Source organism: Mercurialis annua, linkage group LG3 (assembly GCF_937616625.2).
Source record: "Mercurialis annua linkage group LG3, ddMerAnnu1.2, whole genome shotgun sequence".
Taxonomy (NCBI): domain Eukaryota; kingdom Viridiplantae; phylum Streptophyta; class Magnoliopsida; order Malpighiales; family Euphorbiaceae; genus Mercurialis; species Mercurialis annua.
In genome coordinates, this window is record NC_065572.1 from 69,880,641 (window position 1) to 69,894,642 (window position 14,002).

The 14,002-nt window shown below is 41.0% G+C and overlaps 1 protein-coding gene across 1 annotated transcript; it reads right to left on the reverse strand.

Moving 5' to 3' along the window:
- Nucleotides 1-3,986: 3,986 nt before the first annotated feature.
- Nucleotides 3,987-9,071, reverse strand: LOC126672930 (uncharacterized). Its single transcript, XM_050366880.1, has 2 exons — nucleotides 4,776-9,071; nucleotides 3,987-4,628 (listed from the first exon to the last, which is right to left on the reverse strand). Exons 1-2 carry the CDS (start codon nucleotides 9,069-9,071, stop codon nucleotides 3,987-3,989), a joined length of 4,938 nt encoding a protein of 1,645 aa, XP_050222837.1.
- Nucleotides 9,072-14,002: the final 4,931 nt, after the last annotated feature.

The window sequence follows — 14,002 nt, forward strand, 5'->3', positions numbered from 1 at the left end:
CCGGGTAGTGGGTGTCAGGGAACAGAGTGGATGAGGTCGCCTAGATGGCAGACCTGGATGAGTCCGCCCGAGACAGACATGGGCGATGGGAGATTTGGAGACCCGTTGGGCGAGCATAGCATTCGTTAGGCGATGCTTGGAGTTCGGATATTATTAGGTCGGTATCAGATGTCCCCCCCTTATAATCTTGCTAAGTCAAAGACTTGAAGCGCCAATTTTCAAAATTCGAATTTCCGAAATTTTCGAAACAATTTGAATTTCAAACGTTTCCTTCAACGGTTACGAATCTGAAGCGTTTTTTGACTATAAAAGAACGCGACTTTTGGTTTTCCATTGATTATTTCGAGGAGTTTCCTGCTGTCAGGCATTCGAGTGTATTATCTTGGCGTATAAAAGAGGTACTTGTTCTTTTATTTAAAATCTTTTACTCTTGATTTTTCTATCTGACTCTCTACTTCTGTTGATTTATTTCTCCAATCAGGCTTTCTTCGAGTTTCATAGCACCAGACTTTCTCTCTCAATCAGTAAGTGGCTTAGCTATTTTTGTTGCTCTTCGTGCTTCCTTCTTCTTGTTTGCTTTCAGATAGTATATTTTTAGGATGTCTACATTAAGGGTTTCTGTGTCTTCCCCTTCTTCTTCCTCTTCCTCTGAGAGTTCTGCCAGTGACCCAACCTACCCTGTTCCTCTTGCTACCCTCGTTGAGTTGTCCTCTGACGAGGAAGGGTTGTCTCAGAAGGTGATCCCTGACAGTGAGGAGGGTGTTGATGACAGAGAGCCAGAGGGCGAGGCTCCCCTTGAGGATGCTGGTGAAGATGAGGTCGGAGATGGTGGACTGGGTGATGACGAAGGAGATGAGGAGGATTTTATTTTTAAGAGACGTAAAGGGTCTTCTGGGACATCTTCTAGTAATAAAAAGCCCTTGTCTGAGTGGACCATCAGTCTGGGTCAAGAAGCCCTTGTGTGGATTAGGGCGAGGTACGAAATTCCTTCCTTCATTGGCCTTCGGATTCCATCTGAGGGTTCGGCTGTTAGCCAGGTCTTAGAGGGTGATGAACAGTTGCTTTTTGTCGAAGATTTTGAGGCGGGTTTAAGGCTACCACTCGATCTCTTCACCCAAGAAGTGTTTGATAATTTTAAGATCCCCTTAGGTCAACTCCATCCTAACGCCCACCGCCACCTGACCGGAGTTTTTATTCGTGGACTCCAACTGAAGAGACAGGTGGGCTACGAGATTGTTAGGGCGATCTATTCTTTGGGGAGGAAGAAAAGCGATGAGTTCTTCTACTTGCAACCCGGAAGGTCTCCCTTCACTGGTCTTCCCAATTCTTTAAAGCGGTGGAAAGGTTCCTTTGTTATCGCCAAGAAGGAAGGGGGTTGGGGTTCCATTCCGAATGTTTTTGTGGAGGGGCCCCTAAAATTGGAAAAGGCGAACCTGAGCGAGGCTGATCAAGAGACGCTGCGTCTGCTTCGAGGTGGCGCTAAGGTGCACGTAGTGAATCTGATAGATTCCTACTTTGGCTGGGACCAAAGTGTTGCCTCCAAGAGAAACAAGAGAGTGCAGGGTGAAAAAAGGGGGAAGAGGAAGAAGAGTGAGGATAAGAGGGAGACATCGCCTGATAATGGAGACGAGTTCCCTGACATGGGCGAACCACTTCTTTCTTCCCCTCTTAATATTTCTTCTATGCCTCTTAGTCCTTCTGGTACCTTGTTTGTGCCATGAAGCTTTCATTCCCTTTTAATTTTTGTGAGGCGTTTTCTGAATTTTGTTTACTTTGACTTTTCAGTGCCGAACTTCAAGGAGCTTCAGCAGAAGGTCATGGAGGATAGGAGAGCTCGCCGGGAGGCTCGAGAGAGGGAGGCCCTTCCTCAAGCTGCTCCCAAGCCGACTTCTGAGGCTAAGAAGGCGCCTGCCAAGAAAGGAGGCGATGTTCCTTCTACGACTGGAAGCAAACCCCCTTCTTCTCAGAAGGGTGATGAATCTGCCCCTACTCCTAGGGTGGTGCTGCCAGGCTTCAAGATAAAGGAACCTGTCACCAGCCCTCCTCCTCCTGCTGTTCCCTCTTACACCGGTAAGGGGAAGGATAAGATGGAGGTTCCTGCGAAGGAGAAGCATGCCAGATCCCTTCCTTCTGCTCCCCAAGCTGCCCCGGCTGCTTCGACCGGCAGCAAAAGGCGAGCTCCTTCTTCAGGGGGCGAAGATACTGAGGGGGAGGGACCCTCTATGAAAAGGCCTAAGAGGGATGTGATGGTGACTCAGGTCGACCTGCTCCTTCAAAAGTATGGGGCTGATGCTACGGTGCGTTGTCCTGCCGTTGCCCACGACATCTTCCGGGGTTCCTGCTGCCCTTCGGACGTTGACTATTATTTGAAGAGGCCGGACAACGTACTGATGGACGATTGTTTTTCCAACCTGGCAAAGGTGATTATTTTCTAACTTGATCATTTTGCCTTTTTCTTCCTGTTATGGTTATTTTCTAACTCAGTTTTATTTTATGTTTAGGTTGCCTATGCCATCCGTCAATACCGCTCCAACCGTCTTAACGACGATGAGATGCAGGTGAAGTTAAAGACGGAGTACAAGCTGCTGAAGGGAAAGTATGACTCCCTTCGCAGCGAACATGGCGGGTGCACTCAGAAGCTGGACTCTCTTCGTGCTGATGTGGATAGATTATCCAGAGAGAGGGAGAGTGCTGTGAAGCAGCAGCGTGTGCTGTCTGAGGAGGTCGCCCGCCTTAAGAAGGAAAATAAAAATCTGGCGGCAGAGGTGGTGTTGAAAAGCACTGATTATGACGATCTCAAGAAGGAGTTCGACACCACCGTCACGGCCCTTAACGATAAAGTCTCAGTTGCTGAGAAGAGGCTTTATTTGAAGCGGGGCAGGCTGATTCGTGAGAAGGAGAGGCGTCGCCGTAACACCGCCCAGCTAGCCAATGATCTGACTGACTTCACTGAAGCCATCGTGGGTACCTACTTGGAGCGTCATCCTGATGGGGACGTTGAATTCTTATATGGCTTTCCCGAGGGGGTTAACAGTGAGAGTGAGCCAGATTCTCCCCAGGACTTGTTTGTCTCCATCAAGTCTGAAAATGGTGGAGGTGCTGCTGAGGTTGCCGAACAGTCTGCCCAAGGGGTCCAGGAACCTGCCAAGGCTGGCGAGAAGCCTCTTGTTCCCGGTTTGGGAGGTAGTCCTGAGGAGAAGGACTTCGGCTTGCTTATATCTTCGGAGCGGCCTTTTGCTGCTCTGGACTTGTTGGATCGGCCTTCTGATCTGGAGTCTATCCTTCCAGGGTCCGATCCTCTTAGTCTTGCCGATGTCCCTTCTCCCACCCGTTCTGGCAACATTCATGTCGATGCTTCTTCTTCAGCCAGGCGGAATTCGCAGGAGGGGCTATCTGTCCCAAATATTTTGGAGGGGAACAAAGAGGCTGCCCCGGAGAAGGTTGAGCCAGAGATCATCAAGCTTTAGATTCCTCTTTTTAGTTTTTGTATAGGAAGAATTTTCCCTCTTTTTTTTTTTTTTTTTTGGTTATGTACTTTGTACATTTGTATCTTTTCTTTTGTTAGGAATTTTACTTTCCTTTGTAATTTTTGTGGGGCATTTGCCCTCTTTTAAATATATATCTTTTTTGCCTTCTTTATTTTTGTTCTCTTTATTTTAGGCGATATATATTTTGACTGTGTATTTTCCTTTTTTGGGAATGAACTCGTCAGTTCTCCTCTTTGGAAATATTTTAAGTAATCAGTAACTATGGTAAAGAGACGATATCTTTGGAAATTCCTTGTCCGAGCAAGGGTAAATTAAAATACTTGCATAAATTCAAATACAATAATGTGATGAAATATCACTTGTAGAAATTGAAACACAATGCTGTGATTAAACATCACTTGGAGGAATTGAAATACAATATTGAAACTAAACATCGCTTGACTAATCATGTTGATTCTTAAGGAATAACTAATCATGTCGGATGGTGATCCATTGTCACTAAATTTTCCTCAAGTTGTTGGCGTTCCATGTCCTTGGTATGATTCTTCCCATGAAGTTGGTGAGTTTAAATGTTCCTTCTTTAATGACCTCGCTGATGGTGTAAGGTCCTTCCCAGTTTGGCTGCAGTTTTCCACTTCCTGCTTCTCCTTTTTTGACTTCGGTTTTTCGCATGACTAGGTCGCCTAGTTTGAATTTTCTTTTCTTTACATGGCTGTTGAAATGTTTGGCCATCTTTTGTCTGTAGGCTTCCATTCTGATGTCTGATTTGTTGATTTTTTCAACCAGGAGATCCAGATTGTTCCTGAGCTCTTCTTCGTTTTCTTCTAGGTTTAGCTGGTTGTCTTCTGTCCTTGGTGTGGGTGCGCCGATCTCTACAGGAATTACAGCCTCCGTTCCATAGGCTAGGGCGAATGGAGTTTCGCCCGTTGATTCTCTAGGGGTGGTACGGTAGTTCCATAGGACGCTGTAGAGTTCTTCTACCCATCTTCCTTTGCACTCGTCTAGTCTTCTTTTTAGTCCGGCCAGTAGGATTCTGTTGGCCACTTCGGTTTGCCCATTCGATTGTGGATGGTAAACCGAAGTGAACCTTAGGTCGATCTGATACTCGGCACAAAACTTTCTAAACTTTGCTGAGTCGAACTGCTTTCCGTTGTCTGTGATCAGCACCTTCGGTATTCCAAACCTGCACAAGATAGATCTAAAGAAAAAGTTAGTTATGCGTTGTTGGGTGATTTTTTCCAGTGGTTCTGCCTCTATCCACTTGGTGAAATGGTCGATTTCCACTACCAGGAACTTCCGTTGTCCTGTGGCCAAAGGGAGAGGTCCCAGGATGTCCATACCCCACTGGGCGAACGGCCATGCACTGCCGATGGGTTTCATTTCTGAAGCTTGCTTTCTTGGTACCAAGGCATGTTGCTGGCAAGGCCAGCATCCCCTTACCAGCGTTGTAGCTTGTTCTTTCATCGTGGGCCAATAATAGCCTTGTAGCAGTGCTTTCCTGACCAGTGTTGATGCTCCGTCATGTGCTCCGCAGGTCCCCTCATGTAATTCTTTCATGATGTACTCTCCTTCTTCTTTGTTCACACATCTTAGCCAGGGATGGGTGAATGACCGTTTGTACAGCTGGCCGTTGTATATTCCGAACTTTGATGAGAGTATCACTATCCTTTTGGCTTCCTTCTTATCCTCGGGGAGTATTCCATTAGCCAGGTATGCTGTGAGGGGGGACATCCAGGTTTCTTCCCCTTCTACAATCAGTACTTCGCCTTCCTCAATTTCTTCTTGAAAGCTAGGCTGTCGTTTGATTTCATGAGGAATGTTTCTCATTGAGTCGTAATTCTTTGTTGCTGCCCACTTTGCCAATTCGTCTGATCTTCCATTCATTGCTCTGGGTATTTGCTGTAGCGACCAGGATCGCCCATTATCGGCAAAGAAGGTTTTGGCCTGCTTGGCGTACTTCTTCAACGTAGCTTCTTTTACTTCGAAGTTCCCCGAGACTTGGTTCACAACCAGTTGTGAATCACTGTAGATCTGGACTTCGGAGATGTTGAGCTCTTCGCATAATTGCAACCCTGTTATCAGCGCCTCATATTCCGCAACATTGTTGGAAGCTGGAAACTCGAGTCTTGCTGAGTATTCCATTTGGATTCTTCCTGGTCCTTTGAGCACGACTCCGATGCCTGCTCCTTCTCCGCAAACTGCTCCATCGACGTGCATCTCCCAGGGAGTCGTTTTGTCCTCCATGGGTTCTTTGAATGTTAATTCAGCGAAGAAGTCGGCTAGTGCTTGAGCTTTCAGTGCTTTCCGAGCTTCATAGATAACGCCCAGACTTCCTATTTTGACGGCCCATTCTGCTATGCGTCCACTTGTCTCTGCCTTCTGGAGGATTTTTCGTAATGGTTGGTCGGTCCGTACAATGACTTGGTGCCCTTCGAAGTAATGTCGGAGCTTGATGGTGGCGGTGTATACGCACAGCGCCAGCTTCTCCAACTTCGGGTATCTCAGCTCCGCATCTCTGAGTACTTTGCTAATGTAGTAGATCGGGTATTGTTCGCCTCCTTTTTCCGACCCCAATACTCCTGCTATTGTTTCGTCAGAGCAAGAGATGTATAAATATAACACGTCGCCCGGATCCGGTCTCGCCAACAGTGGGGGCGAGGATAGGAAGCTTTTCAACTCTTCAAACGCCTGCTGGCATTCCGCGGTCCATGTGAAGTTCTTGATCTGTTTCAGGGTTTTGAAGAAAGGCAGGCATCGTTTTGCCGAGCAGGACATGAACCGACCTAGAGCCGTGATCCGGCCGTTGAGCTTCTGGACGTCATGTATGCTCCGTGGCGGTGTCATTTTTAAGACCGCTTCGATTTTATCTGGGTTAGCCTCGATACCCCTCTGAGAGACCATGTATCCCAAGAACTTGCCTGCCGGTACTCCGAATACGCACTTTTCCGGATTGAGTTTTAGCTGGTATCTCTTTAGCGTCTCCAGGACTATCTTCACATCTGTTGGGTGGTCTTCAGCCCGGATGCTCTTGATAATCATGTCATCCACATAAACTTCCATGTGTTTTCCTATCTGATCTCTGAATATTGAGTTCACCAGCCGCTGATATGTGGCTCCTGCGTTCTTCAGACCGAAGGGCATCATCTTGTAACAAAATAATCCCTGGTCCGTTATGAAGGCCGTCTTCTCCTGATCTTCAGGTGCCATGGGTATCTGGTGATATCCCGCCTTGGCATCTAGGAATGTATAGAGGGCGTGACCTGCTGTGGAGTCTACTAACTGATCAATGTGTGGAAGTGGGAAACTATCTTTGGGACATGCTTTATTCAGATCTGTGAAGTCCACGCACATTCGGTAAGTGCCATTGGACTTTTTTACCATCACCACATTCGCTACCCACTTGGGGTAATAGGCGTCTTTGATCACGTTTGCTGCTTTTAACCGGGCGACCTCTTCTGCGATGGCGAGTTGTTTTTCGGGCGAGTGCCTTCTCTTCTTTTGTATCACTGCCTTCGCGTCGGTCGCTATGTTTAACCGATGACATATGACGTCCGGGTCTACTCCGATCAATTCGTCTGTTGTCCAGGCAAAGGAGTCTCCAAGCGATCTGAGGTTTTCGGTCAGAGATCGTTTGATTTCTTCTTCTAGCTCATCTCCCACTTCTATCTCCTTTCCTGGGGATAATTCGATTTTCTCAGTTCGCCCATAATGCTCCGCCCTTTCCTTCTTCTCTGGAGGTTCCATTGTTAGTACTGGCAAGGTTATATGTACTTTCCTGAGAGCTGTAAAGTATGCTTCTCTGGCTGACTTTTGGCATCCTCTGACTTCGGCATCGCCTTCTCTGGTTGGGATTTTCATCAGTAGGTACCTCATGCAAATGGATGCGCACGTATCGTGCAAGAGTGGCCTTCCGAGAATTGCGTTGTATGCGAAATCCATGTTGACCACCATGAATTCTGCTCGGATCTCTTTGTAGATCTCTCCATCCCCTAGTTGGACGTTTATCTCCAGTGATCCTTCCACCTGTACAGATTTGCCTCCTAGTCCCACCAGTGGAGTAGAGACATGTGTCAAATTTTCTTTCTTGAGTCCAATTCTGCCGAACACCTCCATCGTGATCATGTTTACCGAACTTCCCGTGTCTACGAGCATCCGAGATACCTCGAAATTGTTGAGTCGCCCCTTGACAACTAGGGCGTCCTCATGGGGGACTGACAAGCCATGACTATCGACTTCCGAAAAAGATACGCTTCTGAATTTCTTAGCATTCGGTGCACCTGGGCTAACTGAGTAGACTGTTCTTGCAGCTTTCTTCCTTGTAGTATTGCTGTCTCCTCCGGTCGATCCGCCCATTATTACGTTAACCACGCCTGCTGGCTCTGGTCTGGGTCTTCTGGCGATTTCTTCTTTCCGCTCTTTCTTTCTTTCTGATTCCGTCTCTCTGGCTTCGGTGTCCCTTTTTACGAACTGGGAAAGGGATCCCCTTTCTATCAGCTTCTCTATCTCCTCCTTTAGGTGCCAGCATTCATCTGTGGTGTGGCCGTTGTCTCTGTGAAATTCACAGTATTTGCTATTGTCTCTTTTGTTGGCTGATGCAGCGTTCATCTTCCTTGGCCATCTGACCTTCTCTCGGCTGTCTTTTACCCAAAACAGTACGTTGGTTCTGGTTGTGTTCAGGGGCGTATATCGCCTATCTTCGTCTTTTTTCCTTTTATTTCTGAAATGGTCGTTGCCTTTTTCTCCGAACCTCTTTCCTATGGGCGATCTGTCCCCATTTCTTCTTTCTGCAAACGTTCGTTCTTCTACCCGTCCGAGGCGATTCTCTATCTCTCTCTGGCCATCATCCACTCTGATCTGTGTATGTGCGATGGTCATCAGTGTGGTAAATGATTTTGGTGATTTAGCCAACAATTCCTTTCGTAGGTCGGAGTTGGTAGTTCCATTGAGTAACGCTGTGTAGGCGATCTCCTGGCTCAGGTCTTCTATCTGCATCGCCTCCTTATTGAACCTTTCTACATACTTCCTGAGTGTCTCTCCTTCCCATTGCATGATGGCCAGCAGATCTGTGGATAGCTTCTTTTGAGGGATGCATGCTACGAATCTAGCCTGGAAAAGTCCTGAGAATTGTTTGAACGTCAGCACTGATCCTGGCTTTAAACTCTGGTACCATTCCTGCGCCAGGCCTTTTAAGGTAGTAGGAAAAAGCTTGCATAGTACGTGATCCAAGTTTGTCTGAACATTGATCACCGCTTGGAATTTGTGAATATGGCTCTTGGGACAGCCTGTTCCATCGTATGACTCCAAATTTGGGGGGTATCTGAACTTTGTAGGGAACTCGTGAGAGATGATGAAATCTGCGAGTGGTGAGTCACTTCGAAGAGAGATGTCTACGTCTTCACATCTTATTCCAAGCCTGCTCATGACTTGGCGGACTTTTTCCTCCAGATGCTCTTCTCCGCCTTTGAGGGTGTGTCGTTCATCCATCCAACGTTCTTCGTCTGGAATTACGATGGGGGCATTTTGTTTCCTTGCGGAATTTTCAGGGGCATCTTCCTCTCGCATCGGTTCTTTTCCCTTGTCCATGGTTGACGTTGACTTTTGTACTGGTGATTTCGCTGATCCCTGCTCTGGCGATTTTAACGAGATACTCTGTTTGATGTCTTTGAGTAGACTGGTGATTTCTAGGAAGGCCTTGAACATTGCTTGGTTGTTGATTGGCTCTTCATCAGGGGCTATGGCTATCGGAGGTATCGTCTGTCTTATCGCCAGGGGGTCGCTGGTTTCTCCTTCTTCGCTGGTTGGGGGAAACAAATTCAGGGCCGGTGGTTCTGTTTCCCTGTCTTCTCTGTTGGTAGCTGGTAGAGTATTATCTCGTGGGGGATCCATTTTTGAAAAAGCAAATTCTGAAAAGTATCTAAAAGGAACGACGAAACTAATAAGTTCCACGCTCACCGCACCAAATGATACAGGTCGATCTTTAAAGGGTCGCCCGTACTGTTTTTCCTGCACAAGTAACAAATATAAGCTCAAAGGACCTCAGGCTTGCTCAGCCTGAAAGCCACTCCGATGCTTAAGTCAAAGAGGGTTTTTTGGTAGGTAAATGAATGTAAGAGTATTTAAGTCTGATTTTTGCTTACCCTTCTCAGCATTCGGTGGCTTCCTTTTATAATGAGTTTAAGGCGGTGGTTATCTGGTAAATCGTGGGTTTGTCCCACGATTATTGATAATGGTGAAGGCACGTTCCCGATTATCCCGGGTAGTGGGTGTCAGGGAACAGAGTGGATGAGGTCGCCTAGATGGCAGACCTGGATGAGTCCGCCCGAGACAGACATGGGCGATGGGAGATTTGGAGACCCGTTGGGCGAGCATAGCATTCGTTAGGCGATGCTTGGAGTTCGGATATTATTAGGTCGGTATCAATATATTTTTTTCATTCATCGGCCATTTGTTTTTGTTGATTTTGTTCCTGACTTTATCGTGACCCTACATCCTTACATTCAAGGATGTGTCTAAAAGAGAGAATTTTCAAGAGAAAAATAAGATAATTTGGCACCTTATAAGAGAAGATTAAAGAAAATGTTATCATCAAGTATATCAGAAGTTCACATGCATGCTTAATTATGGAATGCGTGAGAACCACACATTAAGTGTATACATATTACATATATAAGATCATAATGATTTCAAGAATTGCCCAAAATATCCCATCCTTTCTTATTATTCTCGTTGTTTGTTAATTTGGCATGATACCAATAAGATATTAAATAATTCATGCTTCTCTTTTTCAAACAAATCATCCCTTTCCCTACAAGAGTTTAAGATCATATTAACTTCATATTCAGCCTTCTGCGATTGATTCAATATTTTTTCTTTAAAAAATGGAACACTATATTTGCATTAAGTGTGAATTCTAATAGGTTGGAATTCTATATCTTTTTGATTTATCAGAGGCTCGACGAACACGTGTGAGCTACACAATTGAGAATAGTTCGTTTTCTTATATTCACCATAAAAATGATAAATTATTAGTGTGCAAATTCGGGTTAATTTGAAACTTTAATTTCACAACTTTTATACTGTGAGAAAACTAATTAGATTATTTCCTAACTGGTCGAATTAAAAATGTATAAAAAGTATACAATAATTTATTTTATATCTTAATAAAGAAAAAAATCTTGCAGACACTATGTGTATTTCATCTAATAATAAAATTTAAATTATAATATTATATATTAAAAAATTGTGTATTTATTATATGTTGTTGATTCATCAGTAATTAAAAAAATATCAATTAAAAATATAAATATAATTGAAATTGAAATTTTCTACTTAAAATCGATTTTTTCAGAATTAGAGCTGAAGAATTCTATGTTGTGTAGTGCAACGAAGGTCACATTCTTGCACGCTCAATTGATGGCTCACCTAATATTGAATCTGAAAATCTTGATTTGAAGTTGTGTTAATTATTTAATTTAGTTTTTTGGACAAAATTTTGGAGAGAAATGGAAAGATTGATGTGATATACCATATATTAATGATCCAAATATAGAAGTTTTAGAAAATGACAATCAACAAAAGATTTTCCAAGTCTAATTGAATAATTTGTACCTGTATGTAGGGTCTAATTTAAACTAATCTTTCATGCAAAGAGTGCTATTTGATTTCAATTTCTATTTTTTCAAATTATTAATCATTTATTGTTATTCTATATCTTAATTTATAATAACTACAACAGTGTAAAGAGAGGCATCCAATTGAAAAAAAATTATAATAATTTTCATTATTATATAAATGACTAAATTTTTTATGGGTCTACCTAATAAAATTATAATTATAAAGATCACAGATTTTTTTTTATCTCTTTAGTTTACTTCACATTATCAAAAATGGATGATAGACATTTTTAATTAATTATTTTTTGGTCTCAATGAAAAGGTTGTGGATCCTTAGATACATGCTGTGCACTGCAACTCCATTGTTTTTCGTTTTTTAAAAAAGAAAACAAAACTCCATCCTTTTTAATAAAACTGTCTATTTTTTCTTCAAAATTCTTGCCCAATAACAATTTTATTTTATTTTTATTCAGAATTTACTAATAAATTAATATCTATTGCTAAGATAATATTAAAAAAAATTCTTTTAAATTATGTGATAAAAATGGATAATTATATTAAAATATAGTGAAGGGGGTAGTCTTTTTGATAAGGAAAAGGAAGTTAGCCATAATTAGGAAATGCTAAGATAGTGACTAACAGGGACTCATAATATATACAACTGCAATATAGGTAGGTTCAAGGTGGTGTGTAAAACTCTTCCCTAATGATTAATCTAATTGTTGCTCCAATATCTGCAACTTGGAACATGTAATCATCGAATTTGAACTTCTTTAAACAAATGGATAAGCTTGAAAAAGAAAAAAAGGATCAATTTCAATTATTGAGTACCATTTTTTTTCCTCTCTCTTCTCTCTAAACAACTTCCTCTCTACTTCATCTCTTAAAGGGTGGGAGGAGGTGATTTTCCGATCTCAATCGGAAATCGCCTCCTCTCCGCCCATAAAAGTTTAATCTTTTATAAATTTAAGCCTTATTTCAATAAATTTATTTGTTTAATAGCTTTTTCGGTATGAATTTTAGTATTTTTTTGCTTGAAAGTTTATGTTTTTATGTTTTTATGGTGTGTTTTTAGATCTATCAAGAATTTCAAGTGATTGTTCAAGCTTCATAGTCAATTTTTTGTAGATCTAAAATTTTTGGATGTGTATTGTTCTAACTTTTTAGAACTTCATTGAAGATGAGGATCGGAAATACTTAGCTTCAACGGATCAAGCGGTTTGCCGGTCAAATCGGAAGGACAAATCGAAAACCCGCTCCAACGGAACTTCACTCTTAAATTCTTGTTCGGTCCTTTTATGCGGAATCGATGTTTAGATTTGCTTAATTTCGATTTATTTTTTGCTTGTATCTTGGGTTGTTTGTTAGTATTTTAGATCAAAATTGAAAGATCATATATTAACTTTGTTATATGACTTTCCAATGTAATTTACTCTTCATCAATGAATTCTATCTTTGGTTAAAAAAAAAAAAAAAAAGGTTGAAAAAAAACTTGGATTACAATACTATGAGTGCATTTTGTTTGAGCAAAAAGTCACATTGATTCTTCAATTTATGAATCAGACTCGTATAAGTTAAATTTAACTTATTTTTGACAAATTGCTCCATTGTTCTTTAAGATAATTCAAATGTATTTATGTGTTTCCAGACCACGTGAAAAATATGTGTATTAAACATAGATATATTATAATTAATTTTAATATTAAATATAATATTTTAATAAAATATTAAAATTATCATAAAAAATTATAGAAAAATTATCACGATTGTTTTACACGCTCTATGGATTAAATTATCAAAATGTACCAAATTTAATTTGTATGAACCTCGCTCATAAATTTAAGGATCTTTATGGCTGTTAGTAACTTATATATTTTCATTAAAAATGTAGTCCCATTTCTGTTTTCACTGTTTGCAGAAAATGTTAAATACAAGTATATATAATCCTATTTAATTGTGTAGTTCTAGTGTTTTTCTTTTTATAAATAGAACTTCCAATAAATGCTTTTATTGCTAATGGAGTCATTAGAGCATATATCTATTGCAATGATAAATCAACATATCAGTACTAGTCTACTAGAATTTAGTATTAAAATAAATTATATTTCAATTTTGATGATTATCCTGTATCACTGCTTATTTAGCATTTTCTTCAAATTCTCATATGTATTTAAATTAATTATAAAGTTATTATTAATGATCATAATCAATTATAAAATTATTATCACTTAATATTCATATTAAAATCAATATTTAAAATATGTGTAATATTTAGTATTTTTTTCCTATACTCCATTTCGTTTCATCAAATTTGGTGAGGTGGTAGATATGCATTGGGCTCCACATAGGCCATGTTGTGGGCTTTTTTTATTTACTATTGTTTTTAAATTTCAACATTATCTGGCTTTCTTTCCCCTTTTACCTTTCAACTTGTCTCTTAGCTTTAGGACTTCATTCTCTATCTTTTGGTCAAAACTTGATCTTTAATTTCACCTAAAATGTTAACTGATTTCTTTGCCTCTAGGTGAAGGAATCTATTATAATACTAATCGTTCATTCTTATCTAGTCTCAGGAGTGGCTTCATTTGACAATTTCTTTTTTGAGATCAAACATAAAAATTTATATTAATTCGAAACCAAAGCAGTTATTAGCATAAGTTTTAGCATAAAATCTGATAACCTGATATAGAACAAGATGCATATGCTATATACACAAATACCCTAACCACATATTGGCCACAAATTTTAAAAGTTAAAATTATATAAATGTGCAGGAGGTATATAAATCTCCTAATTTTTCAAGAATTTATAATATGCAGGTATGGATTGTAAAAATGATAAAATTAATGGAATCCGAAACTAAACAAACTTGAACGTACCAAAAACATAACCAAATGATAA